Source organism: Dicentrarchus labrax, unplaced genomic scaffold (genome assembly GCF_905237075.1).
Source record: "Dicentrarchus labrax unplaced genomic scaffold, dlabrax2021, whole genome shotgun sequence".
Lineage (NCBI taxonomy): Eukaryota > Metazoa > Chordata > Actinopteri > Moronidae > Dicentrarchus > Dicentrarchus labrax.
In genome coordinates, this window is record NW_026136708.1 from 9,842,727 (window position 1) to 9,860,198 (window position 17,472).

General features: G+C 40.9%; 3 protein-coding genes across 4 annotated transcripts; 2 read left to right on the forward strand and 1 right to left on the reverse strand.

The window, feature by feature from the left end:
- Positions 1-373: 373 nt before the first annotated feature.
- On the forward strand, positions 374-5,263 carry pgm3 (phosphoglucomutase 3). Its single transcript, XM_051408338.1, has 13 exons — positions 374-475; positions 953-1,161; positions 1,422-1,606; positions 1,737-1,804; positions 1,906-2,039; positions 2,179-2,374; positions 2,771-2,928; positions 3,016-3,099; positions 3,181-3,279; positions 3,408-3,527; positions 3,633-3,755; positions 4,309-4,482; positions 4,574-5,263. The coding sequence occupies exons 1-13, from the start codon at positions 403-405 to the stop codon at positions 4,661-4,663; spliced, it is 1,713 nt and encodes a 570-aa protein (XP_051264298.1). The 5' UTR covers positions 374-402; the 3' UTR covers positions 4,664-5,263.
- On the reverse strand, positions 5,258-8,979 carry ngs (notochord granular surface). 2 transcript variants are annotated; one of them, XM_051408339.1, is made up of 11 exons: positions 8,717-8,979; positions 8,299-8,461; positions 8,023-8,172; positions 7,735-7,854; positions 7,519-7,614; positions 6,968-7,102; positions 6,686-6,796; positions 6,502-6,612; positions 6,257-6,381; positions 5,793-6,092; positions 5,258-5,683 (listed from the first exon to the last, which is right to left on the reverse strand). In XM_051408339.1, the coding sequence occupies exons 1-11, from the start codon at positions 8,911-8,913 to the stop codon at positions 5,590-5,592; spliced, it is 1,602 nt and encodes a 533-aa protein (XP_051264299.1). In that variant the 5' UTR covers positions 8,914-8,979; the 3' UTR covers positions 5,258-5,589. The 2 variants fall into 2 exon arrangements, with proteins under 2 accessions (XP_051264299.1, XP_051264300.1); XM_051408340.1 differs by lacking the exons at positions 5,258-5,683; positions 5,793-6,092 and having other exon boundaries at positions 6,253-6,381; positions 8,299-8,464.
- Positions 8,980-9,347: 368 nt separating this feature from the next.
- Positions 9,348-16,530, forward strand: ccnc (cyclin C). The gene is made up of 12 exons (XM_051408342.1): positions 9,348-9,495; positions 9,864-9,970; positions 10,169-10,253; positions 10,747-10,816; positions 11,093-11,144; positions 11,269-11,324; positions 12,369-12,404; positions 12,491-12,582; positions 12,699-12,766; positions 12,878-12,957; positions 14,251-14,369; positions 14,793-16,530. Exons 1-12 carry the CDS (start codon positions 9,464-9,466, stop codon positions 14,845-14,847), a joined length of 852 nt encoding a protein of 283 aa, XP_051264302.1. The 5' UTR covers positions 9,348-9,463; the 3' UTR covers positions 14,848-16,530.
- Positions 16,531-17,472: the final 942 nt, after the last annotated feature.

Here is a 17,472-nt window from a genome sequence, read left to right on the forward strand (position 1 = left end):
GATTTAAGCAGGCCCTCTGATTGCCCAGATATACCACGGCATGTTTAGATTTGTGGTTGTGATCAGCTAAGTTGATCAGGGTTATGTTTGGGCCTACAATACTGTTAAGACAAGAACAAACATTTTGTGCTACATGGGCCTAAAATAATGCTTTTCTTGGGGATATTTTAACCTAAACTAGATGTAACCACATCAGCTGTGAAGCAAGCAGCATGATATTTTCTAGGAACAAGCATATAACATAAAATAATAACTGTATATAGTCATTTTGCTCGGTTGTGGTGTTCAGGGCGTCCCTGCATCAGAGCACTACTCCTATAATGGGAGAAATTTAGCGCACTGATAGGCACGCTGAACGTGCTTACGTCACGTGACGTACCCGGAACGGCAGCCACGTCGTCAATGAGAGGGAGGAACCGGAATAACAGGAAGCGTTTCATTGACTACACTTCACTGCTTCTCATCTGGAAAAACAGTAAGTGGATTAAAAAACAACTCAAAGCGTTTATAGTTACAGCTTTGTTCTGTCTCATACGTTCATAACCGGGAGCAGCAGTTTGTTCTGTGTGTTAACGGAGCTGAGTCATTGCTCTGTCATTCAGTTAATGTGATTGAGGTTATTGAGTTTATCTCTTTGGTAGACGACAGACTGCTGCAAACTTTGCCCTCTTGTCCTTTGACTTGTGATATGAAAGCTTGGGTGTTTTCAGTTGTCCTTTTAATCCAAATGTACGTGTGCATTATGTTTTCATTCATGTTGTAGCCTATGTTTAAAAGGCGTGGTAGATTTTTCAGTATGTTTAGTGTATCATATAACTGCAGTTCGACCTGCCTTAACCAGCTACAACATTAGAAGCCATCTTATACGTTTATGCAGTAATAATAGTACTGAAGTCTTAAATAGATAAATAATACTTCTGTGTGTTGGTTCTGTGTTCATGATGTGTTTTAGTGATGGCCCAGTTTCAGGAAGTATCAAAGAAGTCCAGTCTGCACCCTAAGCCTGCAGGTTTGGTTTTGCAGTATGGCACCGCTGGTTTCAGGACCAACGCCAAACAGCTGGATCACGTCATGTTCAGGATGGGACTGCTGGCCACCCTCCGCTCCAAAAAGACCGAAGCTACCATCGGAGTCATGGTCACCGCATCACACAACCCTGAGGTGAGAAGGAGGTTCAAAAACGTTAACATGCCACGTTATGTTAGACCTTGTGCCATAGACACACAGTTTAATTTGTATTCTGTGTGGAACAAATTGTTGGTTTTATTTTGGAATTCTCGGTTAACCTTTCAAGTCATAACCTTGTTTATTTGACCCCATGAGGTTGTACTGCCAGTTTAAACAACCCTAAAACACCTTGTAATCATAATCCTCCCCTTCAGCATCCTCCTGTGTGTCTCTTTATATCTGCACTCGTGTAGGAGGACAACGGCGTGAAGCTGGTTGACCCCATGGGGGAGATGGTGACTCCGACATGGGAGGGCTACGCCACCCAGCTGGCCAACGCCGAGCAGGAAGATTTGCTCGCTGCTCTGAAAGACGTTATAGAGAAGGAGGCCATAAACATGAGCCAGGAGGCTAACGTGTTTGTTGGCAAAGATACCAGGTAAATGAACTTGTTTGGATTAAACTAAATGCCCTTTTACCAGGCTTTTATGCCTCTTTGTGTTATTAATTCTAGACTCAAAAACAGGTATAACAAAAGACTAAAAAACACTTTTGCCCTTTGATTATAGAAGCAGCAGTGCCAGCCTTTCACAGGCAGTTCTGGATGGAGTATCTGCACTTGGTGGTCACAGCAAAGGTGAGTTAATTCAACTTTAATAACCTCATGATATTCATTTGCTTTCTTACTTAGTTTCATTCATTTCTGTACTTTTTTTCCCTTCTTGTCTTGTTCATCAGACTATGGTTTGGTGACCACCCCACAGCTCCACTACATGGTTTGCTGTCAGAACACGCAGGGTAAATATGGAGAAGCCACAGTGGAGGGTTACTATAAGAAACTCTGCCAAGCTTTCATTCAGCTCACAAACAATGTAAGAAAACGGGATGTGATCCTATGACTGTATTGAAGCCCTCTACATTTGGGTGTGTTTGTGCAATATATTCATCCATAATATAATAACTCCAGAAATCTCTGCTTTCTCCCTCCCTCCATCTTTTTCTCTCTGGTAGGCGTCCAATTGCACAGATGATCAGAAGCACCTCTCTGTGGACGGTGCTAATGGTATTGGGGCTCTAAAGGTGCGTGAGATGGAGAGTCACCTGAAGAAGGAGCTGCATATATCGCTGTTCAATGATGGCAGTAAAGGAAAGCTCAACCACCAGTGTGGGGCTGACTTTGTCAAAGTGCAGCAGAATGCTCCGACAGGTGCGACTTTATATGGTTCAAAGAGCAGAGAAAGTTGTAGATGGATATTATTTGTCTTTAAAGGAAAATACTTTTTTATCTACTTTCTAATTATAGTATACTAGAGTGACAGCTAAACAGTAAATATGATGTATTGGTTCTATGTTTCATACGAAGTCATTGATCCAATGTTTGACCACAAGATGGAGACTGTCAATCAGCAAACTGCCAAAGACTATAATATTTTACTTTTAATATTTTGAGTCCAAATCCAATAATGTTACATTTCTCTGTCCCTAAATGTAGCTTTTGTGACAAATAAACATATACAAGCAAGAGAAAGCTTCAATATTAGAACGATAGGTGCTGTTTTTAATTCCCACCTCCAGCTCTCTCTCTCCTCTTCCCTCTGTAAAGGCATTAAGATTAACCCAGGGGAGCGTGGCTGTTCCTTCGACGGCGATGCTGACCGAATAGTTTACTACTACATCGACTCTGAAGGACAGTTTCACCTGCTGGATGGAGACAAAATCGCTACTCTCATCAGCACTTTCCTTAAAGAGCTGCTCACACAGGTATTCCCTCAAATACAAACACGAAAACAACAAATAGGCAGACTTACACAAACTCTTAGTGAATGGTTTTTGTTTCTGTTCATACAGGCTGCTTTAGATTTGAAGATAGCTGTGGTACAAACCGCTTATGCTAACGGAAGCTCAACACACTACCTGGAAGACACTATGAAGGTGAGGAAACACAAGTGCATTTTTAAAATTTCTTTTCTTTAAATGAATCAATATGTGCTTACATATTTTCCTGTGATTTAGGTAATAGTGAGGTGCACTAAAACTGGAGTAAAGCACCTGCATCACGCAGCACAGGAGTTTGATATCGGTGTGTACTTCGAGGCTAACGGTCACGGCACTGTGAGTAGATCAGACACACACACTCAGACAGATCACACAAAGCACAATCTTGTGGTATATCTGGTGTCATTAATTAATTAGTAATACATAGTTCTAATATTATGTGTCACTATGTGGGTTGTGGTCAGGTGTTGTTCAGTAAGGCGGCTGAAGAGAAGATCCAGCAGCTAGCTGAGAACCCGGGCGCCGACGACGAGAGGAAGAGAGCGGCTCTCCTCCTGCAGAACACTGTGAATGTCATCAACCAGGTGGACACACACATACTAACACACACTGAACCATCAAAGCAACAACCTGATTGTTTCACTCACTCGCAGTTCTGATGTGTTACTTTGTGTTTTTATCTTCTAAAGACTGTAGGTGATGCTATTTCTGACATGCTGCTGATTGAAGCCATATTAGCCATCAAGGGTATGACTATCCAGCAGTGGGACGCCATCTACAGCGACCTGCCAAACAGGCAGCTCAAAGTCAAGGTTCTCATTAATTTATGTATTATAATGTAGAATATTTCTGATAGGTAATCCTGTAGGGTAATAGGTCACCTTAGTGTTGCGACAATCCTGGAAAGTGCTTGAAGTTTAAGGGAAATTATTTAAAATGTATTAGATAAATCTGAATTTTGGTGTAAAAAATATTAAAGACTTGGCCTCACTTCTCTCCATCCCTGAAGAGCTGCTTCTGATAGATCTTTTTTTATATAACAGCAGTTTTGTGATTTCTTGACTTGGAGAATTCATGAGCAAGTAATTAGGCTAAAGTGCAAGTCTTACCCAAACATGACATTCATTATGAGCTCCTAAATTTCACCAACAAGACCTTTTATAATTCGATATACCTGTGACTGCAGTAACCCTAGACCTGGTAGCGTTTCATTCTCTTACTCAACACTTCAGGACAGCAGACCTGTGTTTGTTACTTTCCTCTTTTGCTGTTTTGTACATGATCTGTACTCCCATCAGTTCCACTTCCACACACGTATATGTGCGTAAGCAGTTATATATAGATATGTATTTGTGCTTTCTGCAGGTGTCGGACCGCAGGGTGATAGACACTACGGATGCAGAGAGAAGGGCAGTGAGCCCAGCGGGACTGCAGGAGGCCATTGACAGTTTAGTGAAGAAGTACAGACAGGCCCGCTCCTTTGTGAGACCCTCCGGCACTGAGGATGTCGTGAGAGTTTACGCAGAGGCAGAAACACAGGTGAGAGTTTCTTTTGGTCCACTTTTGAGACTTTTTTCTGTCCTTTTGCTTTTATTCTCTGATGCATAGAGGCGTTGTGTTTGTGTTCTAGGAGAGTGCTGATGACCTGGCACATGAAGTCAGCCTTGCAGTTTATCGTCTTGCTGGGGGAGTCGGGGATGAACCCAAACCGTTGCACTAGAAACACAAAATCACACAATAATGAATCAATCAGTGCTTTTTGAAGGAAATGCCAGTCGATCTTATTTTCTAAAGTTGTAATTTATAAAAATTCCTTCCTGGTTGGCAAAGTGCCAAATTATTTTGTACTATTAATTGCACTTAGCACTTCACTCCAATTTTCTATTTCTTTGTGTTTGTCTGTCATTGTGAAGATATAGGACACACTGGGGAGACAATGAAAGGGTTTTACTCTGCTTTGAGTAACACTACTCTTGGCTTCTTATTGCATCTTAAACAGGCAGCCGTGTGCCTGTAAATTGTGGGTTTCTATTTAATATAGATACTTTACTGTATAGGTTTTAATGATGGTTTCAATCGGATTTTGGTTATTATGCAACTTCCTACTAAATGAAATCTTTTTCAACAGTTACTGTATGTAATTTCTTTGCTTTTGAAACATTGAAATGAAATCAAAAGTTTACATGAGAGGAGTTTGTAGCAATTGGTAAATAAATAGTGGAAAAGAAAAAGAGTCTGTGTAAGTGTGTGCGTGTTTTTCATTGTTCCAATTCACACTGGTGACTCCTTTTGATTTTAAATAAAAAAAACACAATTATAATTGCTTGCTGTTTATTTAGTTTCTTTGAAAGACATGTTCCCGACACACAGGAGGATTAAAAGAACAGAAAGCCAGAGGGAGTTAGGAGCAGGCAGAGCAGAGTGATGTGACACAGTCCATGGAGGACAAACACAATCCCTGAAATGGGCATAAGGACAAGTACAAAAATCCCTATTACTGCTGCACAGTGTGTTTTTTCTTAAATTAAATATAGAATTTTAGGATTTCAAAGCAGTGAAAACACCTGAATAACATTACATGAAATATTGCCGTACAGCTTATAGTTAGAAAGGGTTGCCCAGAGAGATTTGGGGTTGATGAATGGTCTATTCTTCATCTGTGTCTTCGGCTGCTCCAGAAATGATGATGGTGCGTTCCTGTGTGTCGCTCTCAAAAGTGTCGTCGTCTGTCTTAACTGTTCTGGGGATAAAACAAGAATAGGTGGAGAAATAAGATTAAGAAATGTTTCTGTATCCAGTGACTATGTCAGCAGTTCGGCTTGAGAACAATTACAAATGACACCCAATACCTGATGAGGACAGTCTTCCTCTCAGACACCTCAGTCGCCTGCTCCTCTAAGTCTGTTTGGGTGTCTGATGAGGCCACCTCCACTCGGGGTCCGCCAGCACCCGCAGCTTTCTCAGCCCCGCTACTGGACGAATCACAGAGGGCTCCGTCTAGCTTTGAAGCCGATGCAGGGGCTGAGCTATCAGAGGCTGAGGCTGAGGTCGCACGCATGCCAACACTGGAAGTGAGGTGCATCCCACCAGTCAGGGACAGGTTTTGGACCATGGTGCTCAGACGGCTGTCTTCCCCCTCAATCAGCTTCCTAAATAGACAAATAAACAGATGGGAGGGGAGTTAGAATGAATTCTGCATATAAATAAAGTGACAAATACCCAATGTGCAGAGACATTTTATAAGCACCAATCGCAATGTTTCTCCTTTCCACTGGACCTTATGAACTGAGGGCAGATGTTAGGTTTTGTTCACCTGTAGGTGATGATCTCAATCTCCAGGGCCATCTTCACATTTAGCAGGTCCTGGTATTCCCGCAGCAGCAGAGCGATCTTCTCCTTGGTTATCTTCAGATCCAGCTTGATTGCCTCTATACGCTCCTGTTTCAGTACAGAATAGATTTATTTTAAGGTGTCTCAGGCCACAGGATATCCTGTATCCTACTGTGTGAACAGCCTGAGTGAATATAAATAAAAGCAATGGCACATCGTGTCAGTTACCTGTAAGTCCTCCTCTTTCTTCTTATATTTTTCCACTGCATCACGAATCTGAGCCTCCAAGTACTCATTCCTCGTCTTCGTTGCATCCAGTTCACGTTGCTTGCTGAGAATCTATACACACAGCTTTTTTTAAGCAAAGAGGTGGTTGAAGTAACCATGAATAATAATAGGAAATCATACTCACATCCTTCTTATAGCCTGCGATTTCCTCCCTCACACTTCGAAGACTCTGAGCGTGTTTGGTGGAGGCGTTGCTCAGGTCCTGAAACTTTGACCCGTACCAAGCGTCCATTTCCTGAAGAACCAACATTAACAGTGTTAAAATAGATTATTGTATTATTCAAAGGTTTTTTATTGCCATACAATAGCATTTCTTGCATGTTATTTCTAACTCAAACAATAATGATGAACATTTGTGTTAATAACATCAGTTGTTACACTTCATTGTTGCACTAATGCATCGTACCTGTAGGTTTTTGGCAGCAATGCTGTCATACTGAGACTGAATCTGTCTGAGAGCAGTGGAGAGGTCTGGGAGGCCAAAGCTCAGGTCCACCTTGGTGGCTACTGTGTAGATCTGCTGCATCAGTTCCTCGATTTCCTTGCAGTGGATCATAAACAACCAGAAGTTAAAAGATTGACAATATATGCTGCACTAAAACACTGTGGTCTCTATCTCCAATATGAAAGATGATTATATTAATCTGGTATGTGGGTAAGTCATATCCTTCATAACATAAACGTGTTGTTATAAAGGAAGGTTCACTACGCCACTCTGCTCTATAGGTTAGTCACAGCTTTCCCCTTTAGCTTCCTATGAGGCCCTCACACCATGCTGATAATTGCCATGTTTACGGTCTCACTCACTCTGTATCCATCATCGAGATCTCAATGTAAGTATAACCTGTCATAGCAATACTTGTTAACCCATTAAACCATTAACGATAAAATGAAAGGCATGCCAGCCACCGGCCACTGACACATATACACAGTATGTCGTAGACAAACATGCATTACCTCTTTGTGCACTCTCTGCAGGAAGGCCAGTTCAACCTCCAGATGTTCCAGGTGTTTCTCCAGCACAATCCGTGCTGAGGTTGCTCTATCCACATCCTGGGACATTGAACAACATAATATTTGAAGGATTTGGTTCATTTGATTCATTAATCTCCAATTAAAATACAGAAACATACTAAATTCGATGTTGTGAAAAGACTTTCCACTGTTCCTTACCGGACGGAGAATCTCGATGTCATGCTCTGTCTTTTTCCGAGCGACAACAGCCTCATCATATTTGGCCTTTAGCATGTCCAGCTGGCCCAACATGGTCTCCTTAGCTGCCAAAGACACATCCTGTCCACAACAGATAAACAGCGATATGATCAAACAGTTGTTATATGGAAACAATGCATCTTAAAAGGAGCACCAATGTTATCACATTTTGAACCACACTTGGATTCTATACCAGCCACAACATTTACAATCTAAACATGTTGCTGTGATAAAATATGACCCTCTCACCCTCTGGGCTCTCATTTGCATGGCGACCCTGTTGAGATCGTTCAGCTGGGCCTCGTACAGCTGCCTGAGGCCTGATGGTCTGACATGGCGGCTCTTCAGGGTCTGAATCTCAGCCTCCAGCAGCTTGTTTTTGGACTCCAGGGTTCGCACCTACAGTATAAGAAGAAATACAGGAGACATACCTGATGATTACAATATTTGTTCAGATTGAAAGTTGATGATGATTTGTAGCAGATATGATACATCAGCCAATGTGTGTGTGGTTGGTCCACTTGCCTTTTCAATATATGCTGCCAGGCGGTCGTTGAGGGCCACCATCTCCTGCCTCTCATTGGTTCTAGTCGTCATAAAGGCCCGGTTCTCTGCTGCAGCCGCATCCAGGTCCAGTTTTGGCCCAAGTCCCATGGACATACCAAAGCACAGCGCTCCCATACTCACACTGCTGTAGACAGGACCAGACAAGAGTTTCCAGTAGATGAATCATAGTTTGGATTTCATGGAAATGTTTCATTTTGAGCAGTGTACTTTACCAATTAAGTGCTTATTATGCACCCTGTAACAGTGTATCTCTCATTACAGCTGCAATGGGAGAATCTCATAAATGCAGTGATTTACAATTATGTATTTAAATTTGCTGCACATTAATACAAGTGAATGGGAGTCAGTACAACACTGTGACAGACAGGTGACTCACCTGGTCATGCGAGCCCTATCGGAGATGGCCCTGCGCCCCATCGTCCCACCGCTCCTGGTGAAGCTGGCCGACCGATGGCGGGTGTCCCTGCGGGTGGGAGAGGGGCTAGACACCCGGACCTGGGAGGCAAGAGGGGAGGCAAAGGTGCCCTCGAAATGCCGGCGGTATGAAGACATCCTCTCTGGACTGCGGCTCATGTTTACGCTCCTGTAGCTTCTGCAACTTAGACTTGGAGACTTGAAACTGGTCACACATTTAGTCTGTGGTGGGCTCTTTATACCCTCAGCCCTTCCCTAAACACTACAGAGGAATGTTGAACCTCCCCAACCCGAGGGTGAATGTCCCTACAAACATCTATCAAGGTTACGTCAATTAACTTATTATAGGCGGTTGAAAGAATCTTAATTGTGTAATAATGAAAATATCTGTTGACTTATCTGCACGGTCTGATTCATCGATGTGTGTAAATACATAACTGCATATACTGCTGTGCACTTACTCATAATGCTGTGTTAAGTGTTTTGCTCTGAGTGCGTTTAACTCTGGAGCACATCCATCAACATGTCACTCCACACACACGGAACTTAAAATCCGGAACCATTGCACCGCACCAGCTGTCATCCACCGGAAGGATGTTATTGTTACTGCGGTGTCTGCTTAGCGTTACTACTTTGCCCGTGTTGTCTACTTCTTTGTAGCAAAGTAAAATCAGTTTAAAGTGAGCTTCTCTACCTCAGCTGCTGCGACATGGCGGGAAACTTCTGGCAGAGTTCTCATTAGTAGGTGTTTGTACAGATTGTGACGTGTTACGTCTTTATTTGGTAAATGAGCGTCGGTGTTGTGAGGCCTAGCTAGCGCTGTCGTACGCCAAAGCCCTCAGTTTCTCTCGAAGTATTGCTACGATGTCAAATGTCTGTATACATAAATACAATGGGAAAACATATTCGAGATAAAGGCTGTTGTAAAATCTGAGTTAGACCAGCTTACTTTGATGTTTTTCATGCTTTGCGACGGGAATGTAGCTGGCTAACAGTGGCTTATGTTGATACTGTGGGACTTCCCGCTAGCTGGGTTGATGACAGTTTGACTAACCAGAGTAACTGTGAGTTTAATGACATAATGCTGTTTTTTATTTAACCCGTAATAGCTTGCAGTGGGTTCTGGACAAACAGGACCTGATGAAAGAGCGCCAGAAGGATCTGAAGTTTCTTTCAGAAGAGGAGTACTGGAAGCTGCAGATTTTCTTTGCCAATGGTATTTGTTTAATTTGAGGTTTCATAACTTCTTGGATTAAATAACACAGTATGATATGTATGCTACTAATGCAGTTTAACTGATTGTTGGATTGTGTTTTCTACATATAAGTAGTCTAGTTGCCTTTTAAATATTCTGTGTATTTGTTCTTAATTATGAACAGATAGTTAAGTTAATGTTTAACTCTGTCTGGTTCAGTGATCCAGGCTTTGGGGGAACACCTGAAGCTGCGGCAGCAGGTCATTGCCACTGCAACTGTCTACTTCAAACGCTTCTATGCAAGGTAAGGAAGAGGTATCAGCGTAATACTCATGAGGTGATACTTGTAGAAGTTGGATTTTGGACCTTGGTTGTATTAATGTAGCTGTCCAACTTAAATATTGTCCTACGATTGTCTATCTTCACTACATTTGGCACATTTATGTGACATTTTTATCTGAAAACGTGAATAAGTCCATCATATTCAGATTAACTACTGATATTTTATTCTCAGAAACCATGTGACCCACCTCGTTTAGATCAGAATATTATATAAAAAACACTTTGTCCACAATAGAACACATTATTGTCGATTAGCTATAGTACTGTTATGATGTTAATATTATACAGCCCAAGTTAAATGTTTGAGCTGATGCACACCTTCCCTTTTTCCCTTAACATGTTTACCTCACGTATTGTAGCTCTAAGCAGTGCTTATGATTTTCATTGTCACCTAATCTCCACTGCATCCCTACTCATCCAACACTGATAAATCTCTTATCTCTTTTTGTTCTCAGGTATTCCCTGAAAAGTATAGATCCGGTGCTCATGGCTCCTACCTGTGTTTTCCTGGCCTCTAAAGTTGAGGTATGGAAGTCTCTGTGGTGCCAGTAAGACAAGAATTTTACACTTTTGCACATTTTCAGCACCTCAACTGGTAAATAATGAGCTAAATAGTCTGTCTCATGTTTCCATTTCTTTTACATCTTTGGAAGAGGCAGTTTTTGTGGGTGGTGATGTGGCTTTCACAGAGAGTGACATGCTGCCCTGCTGCTTATCTGAGTCCCCCAGTAGCTCCATCCTGGTCTGTTTTATCTGTGCTATATTTATCTTATCTAAGCACAAACATTTATGTCCTTTCAGGAATTTGGAGTTGTGTCCAATACCAGGCTGATCTCTGCAGCAACATCTGTGTGTAAGTCGTTAAGCAACAAATTTACTATACTTGAAAGTAGCAGTAGCAGTAGTAGTAGTAGTAGTAGTAGTGGTGTTTCCTGTTCACTGAGACAGTATAATAAAGTTTTGTTTTTCTCCAATAGTGAAAACAAGATTTTCCTATGCCTTTCCAAAGGAGTTCCCTTACAGAATGAATCATGTGAGTAAAATACCTGTTAGAATTTACATTTTAGGCCGTTATGATGTTATCTAGACTTACACTAAGTGTAAAGTTAAAAACTAGCATTAGAAATAACATTAATTATACAGTAAATTCAGCAACATAAAGAAGACAAGTAAAGTCATAACCCCGCCAGCTGTCAATAATACAAGTGCCTAATATGTGTGTGTTTGTGTTTAAGGGATGAACAAAGTTTGAGTAAGGGTCAGACTTAAAGGAGAGCTTGAAACTAAAGTGTGGTGCACAGATGCTAAAACAACGTTAGAAATCATTTACCAGTAACTCAAGTATCAATATGCTGGTGGATTAGCAATGCTGTAAATCAATCACATAACAGTTCCCTGCTTCCTCTGGAGAGTTATTTATGCACTGCCGTGCTGCATTACAGCATACCAAAAACCCCTTACACTTTATCACAGTGTTGCCATGTGAGTGCGTACCAGTGTGCGAGATTCCACAACTAATGTTCGCAAACCTCCGATAAAAATCTTGTTGCTGTGGGAGATGGCTCCAGCTTCGGCTGCCCGTGTACCACTGCTAATGCATTCGTCCTGCATTTCTCACTGTGGTGTCAAGTGGTGTGCATTTTATTTGTCCAGTGTCTCCGCCGAGTTGCCAGGACGTCACCAGCGTTGTTCTGACACGCTGCTGTCCAGAGAGCTGTGTAAACTATTATTTATAGTGAGCCACCGGGGAGTGATAAAAGGAGGGAGTGGTTCACACAGTAGAGAATGAGTTAGCGGGGAGCTGCAACTCCAAAACATAAATTCTTGAGTCCAGCCTGCAGACGTAGTAATAATGATGGCGTAAAAGGTTTATGTGTTGGACATGTGATTGAGGAATGGTGTTCTTCCCTTATCAGGCAAATGTATACATTTGACTAGGTCTGAATATTTCATTTAATTTGCTTCAGTGAGGGAGTTTAAAGTAGTTAAAGCATCGTTTTCAGCTTCGAAATTGTGTATTTTTACATTGAACTGCTCTGATATTAAAAATTTGCATTCACAATTTGTGTCTTTACAGATATTAGAATGTGAGTTCTACCTTCTTGAGTTGATGGTGAGTGGAGAGAGCTTTGTATCATTGTTGCCTGTATTTTGCTTGATTGGATGGAGTACTTACTTTTGATATAATCTATTTTTCAGGACTGCTGCCTGATAGTGTACCACCCCTACAGACCACTGTTGCAGTATGTGCAGGATATGGGACAGGAAGACATGTTGCTGCCCCTGGCTTGGTATGATGGCTTTGTACATTTAATTGGAAATGATCTGGTGATGTGACAAATAAATCCACAACATACCCGATTTAGCTGTTGTTGGTGGGCTCACTTTGTGTCTCTCTCTTCCCCAGGCGAATAGTCAACGACACATACAGGACAGATCTGTGTCTGCTCTACCCTCCCTTCATGATTGCCTTGGGTAAGATCGACAGCATGCGTTTCTCATTGCAAATATTTAACGTAGTTACCGACTTAAAATAAGATATATTAGATGTAACATGATCATCTGTTCTTCATTTCCCTTCCACAGCCTGTCTGCATGTTGCGTGTGTGGTACAGCAAAAAGATGCCAGGCAGTGGTTTGCAGAGCTCTCTGTTGACATGGACAAAGTAAGAACAGCCTCAGTCTCACACGTCCTTTTTAAGTGTTTTTATGTTGGAAAATCTGAACAAATTCTTGTTGAAAGACACCTCCACATGTATCCTTGACACACCTAATGAATAAAAAATGAAAAAGCACAGAAGAACATTATTCTTAAGAGGTACATTATTGTATGCTACCTGTTTGGTTTTGTTATGCAACCTCTCACTTTTAAGGCAGCTCAGTGCAGTGTTGGTCACATCCTAGTTTCCAGTTGGTCTCCTCACAACATAAAGTGCTTTTCATCTTAATGTCTTCCTTCAAGTAGCATCCAGCCAGAAGTTGAGCTAACTGGTATCCCAGAAGTCACCACAGCTGTTGTTAAAGCAGATGATGAATTCAGACAGTCTGTATTTTAGAAAAATAGGCAATGTTCATCTGTTTGTGATGGAGTTGCACACTTACCTTCACTGGTATTTGTTACAATCAAGTGTGAACATACCGTGACCTTTGGCATTATGGCCATCGCCAGGTCGGTTTTTTTGCTGCCAGCAGTGGGACATGTGCAAGATGAGCTGTGCTCATTGGCTGCACTTAGTCTCAACTAGCAGGTAGCAAGGAACATTGGCGGCTTGCCTGGTCACACACTTTCTTGTATTACAGCTAAACAGTGCACTAAAGCGTGTTTCTGAGAAGATTTTAGGCAAGAAAAGGGCAATACTGTCTCACTGCTGTCTCTGTTTTGTGCAGGTGTGTTTATTATCAGGATCACAAACCCTTAATTGCGAAGACCCAGAAATCAACAAAAATAAATAAATGCCAGATACACTGGGGAAGTGAAACACAGACTGATCATATACTGTATAATGTATCCACTTTTACTCATATGTTAACATGAGAACATTTCTGTAATGGTTGAAGAACATTGTGTTCAAACTGCAGAATTCATCTGACCATGACTGATTCACTGTTGAATTAAAGAAATAGTGAAATCATTCTGGAGGCAATCACTGTATCTCTAGGAAGGTCCTCTTTGAGCAACGACAGCCATGTTAGTTATTGTTTGTCGTTCATTTTTGTAGGCTCATTGTGAACTGGAACATCGTCCTGTCTGATTTTTTACTTTGATGCATCAAATATACATATATAATATATATTGTAACAGTTTTTATCTGACTCAGCCCCTCTGAATTTAGGAATGGAACTACAGTTGCTGCTTTACAAAAATCATTGTACAATATATACATTTTACTTTTTGACTGTTTTGTGTCTAGAAGCTGTGGATCAACGTAAGTTAACTTCTGGGTTTTTTTTCTGTCAAGATCCTGGAGATTATCCGTGTCATTCTGAAGCTCTATGACCAGTGGAAAAACTTTGATGACAGAAAAGAGATAGCAGCCGTGCTAAACAAGATGCCTAAGCCCAAACCGCCTCCCAACAGGTAAACCTCAATTGGTTTTATGTGTAAACCCAGTTGTGAAATAAAGTAGACATATTTTATTTGATAGATTCTGTCTTCAAGTACAATATACAGTAAATAAAGTACAGTAAATACTTTGAACCGTACATACACAGCATGAAGTTGCTTTTTCTGGTCTCATTGTGAATATAAACTTTGCTGTGGTGAGATCATGAAGTCAGGAAAGGACTTGAGTGGATTTTACAGAATGTGATGCATCTGGAAAATGTTCCCTGACAGCTAAATTAATCACGTTAGAAAGATCAATAGACTAGATTTTGTTTACTGCACGTTGAGCTATCGTGTGTTGTTTATCTTTCCATATGTCTTCAAATAAATGAACTCGACACCTTGTAATGTATCTCGATGAGCTTTATGTGATTATTTTCTCTGTGTTGTCTACAGTGAGGGGGACCAGAGCTCTAATGGCAACCAAAGCAACTCCTACAGCCAGTCTTAGCGTAGCGTCTCTATTTCCACGGGTATCCATAATGTTGATGGACGACCTTTTGTGGTGTCAGATGACACCCTGAACAAACTTTTGAGAGCCATGTCTTCACTTTCCCCCATCTCTGATCATTATGGGTTCATGGATTGAGCGAGCGGCCCGTTGACGTGTCTGCAGTGATGAGCCGATCCGTGACAACAGTTTTGATGGGGCCTCTCTACTCTGCTCCAGACTTGAAGTGAACTAAAACTGAGGAACAATTCATTGGGGAGGGAGGCGGGGGAGACAACTGGTGGAAGAACAGATGTGATGGTTTAATAGAAAACCTGTTTTTAATGTCATTGTGATGATCCTGACATCCTTGAAGAGCCCAGAGGAGCAGAGTCCTTTTCACATGGAGCTCCGTGGGATTCGAGAAAACTTGATCACGAGTACTGTGTGTGCGTGCGAGTGTGTGAGTGGCCAGTCTGGGTGGGGTTTCTTTACTCAGGGACTATAGTAGTCTTCTCTGTAAAACAATTTGATCCTGTGCTGTTTTAGAGAGTGAATCTGATTGGATATCACCCTGCGCAACTGTGATGTGATTGGACGCTCTGTGAGGAGGTCGGTGCTGGTTGATCATGAACCCAAGAGAAGCTCCTCTTCATGGTAGAAATTAACTCCTTGGGTACAAGAATTTACTGTTTTGAATCATGACAACTTCACCTCCTTCCTCCCATTCCCTCTTCTCTTTTGTAAATAGCCATATGTTCATTTATTTTACCTTTCTGTTTTCGCTTACTTAATTCAAATTAAATAGAAATCATGAGCAGACGTTGCTTCGTACTTGTGCTTCAGATGAAAGTGCCCCTGTTTGTTTCACTGTCATGATTCTGTTTGCCTGCTGCAAAGCCTTTTTCATTTTATGTTTTCATTTATTCTGCTTCAGTTGTACAGTAATGTTCTTTGTAAAGCTATCTTTTTGGTAAAACTTCTGTTTTTAACTTGTCAAGGAAAGACTTTTTGAGTAAATTCTCTCTAGATTTGTCTGCAAAGTATTGGTTGTACGTTTCTTTTCTTTTTTCATCTAACTTGTGCCATCCATTTAATCACTCAATTGTGACGCTATGTGTGTGCATACACATGTAGATGTCTGTATATTTTTGTGATGTAACACAGTGGGAGCTGTGTGTGGCTGAACTCAAAACAAGGTGCTTGAAGCCTTACAAAATAAAAGCTGCTGGTTACAGAGAAGCCCCTTCATTAAAGCACATTGTCCCATTCAAGTGGACTGGGAAATGTATTTTAGGGGGTGTTTTTTTGTTGTTGTTGTTGTTGCATTGCTTGGATGCATCTTTTTCCCCTCAGACACTTCCTGTGCACCTAATTTTTATCAATTGGAAAATCATTGTATTAAAGGTCACTTGCATATCACTGTTTCATACTGGATCAAAGAGACAAGTGAGACAGAGAAGCCTCTGAGGCAAGTTGGATGCAGCCTACTTCACCGTCTGCCATTTTCCTCCCCTTCAGCAGGCTCCATCTGTTACATGATAGTTCACATGAATGGGTGAGAGAAAAAGGGCTTCACCCCACCTTAATATTCCTACTACTTCTGTTAACATTACCCAAAATTGTTTTATTACTTGAAAGTCTCTGTTTATCATTTGGGAAATCACTTATGGTTAAATAAAAATGTATGGTGTGCAAAACAAAGTGGTTCCTAACTGTTGTTATTTAATGCTCATATAATTTGTAATGGACGAGTCTTCCAGCATGTTACAAAAGTCATATTGACTCCCTTTACCTAACTTCAATGTCACTTCAGTACAATGACTGTGGTAGGACCCCTAGTGGCAGATGCAAAGAATACATATCATATCACATACCAGTTTTCCCATTAAAATAATTTATATTTTTATAGTAACAAAGAGCTTGGAGTTAAAGTAAACAGTGCATGAAATGAATTAGACTTTTCTCCAGTTTGTGGTTGAGAGAATGTGTTAATTCACTGAATAGTATCAGAGGATGTATTTACCTGTAGTTGCCTCTAGGAGTTGGTACCATGGGGTACACTCAGTACCCGTGACGTCACTTCAGCTGCGTGAAGCCAGAGAAAAACTACAGCAAGCGGGAGCGTGTCCCCTTCAAAATAAAACCCTGTGTTTTTTTTTAATTAAGGGGGAGAAAAAAATAAAGTGGTAAAACTCGCAGAATTTTCAGATTAAATGAGGAGCTGGACACTTTCACAATCATGACTTAGTGAAATAGTTGAAAATAATAGAGTCTGTTACATGTACCTGTGCTTTATGTCAAGTTAAAATGTCTGCTGTAAAAAACATGTTTAATATATTTTGTTGTGGTATAATAGAAAATAGAAAATAAATAATAGAAAATAATATTTGGAACAGTTTTCCACAGCTAAAAGATAAAATATACATTATTTTTTCAAGAAATAGGCTTAAAGTTGAGGCATTCGCTTTATTTATGTTTTATACACATGATTTATGGGTTTTATGCCTTTTTTCCTTTGCACAGAAATCTTGTCTTGACTGTTTTGATGCAGGCGCTATTGTTATTATTAGTGTTCATAGTCGAAGCAGTGGCTCTATAGACTTAAAACTAATAGTTTGTACTAGTACAATAGTCCAGTTACCC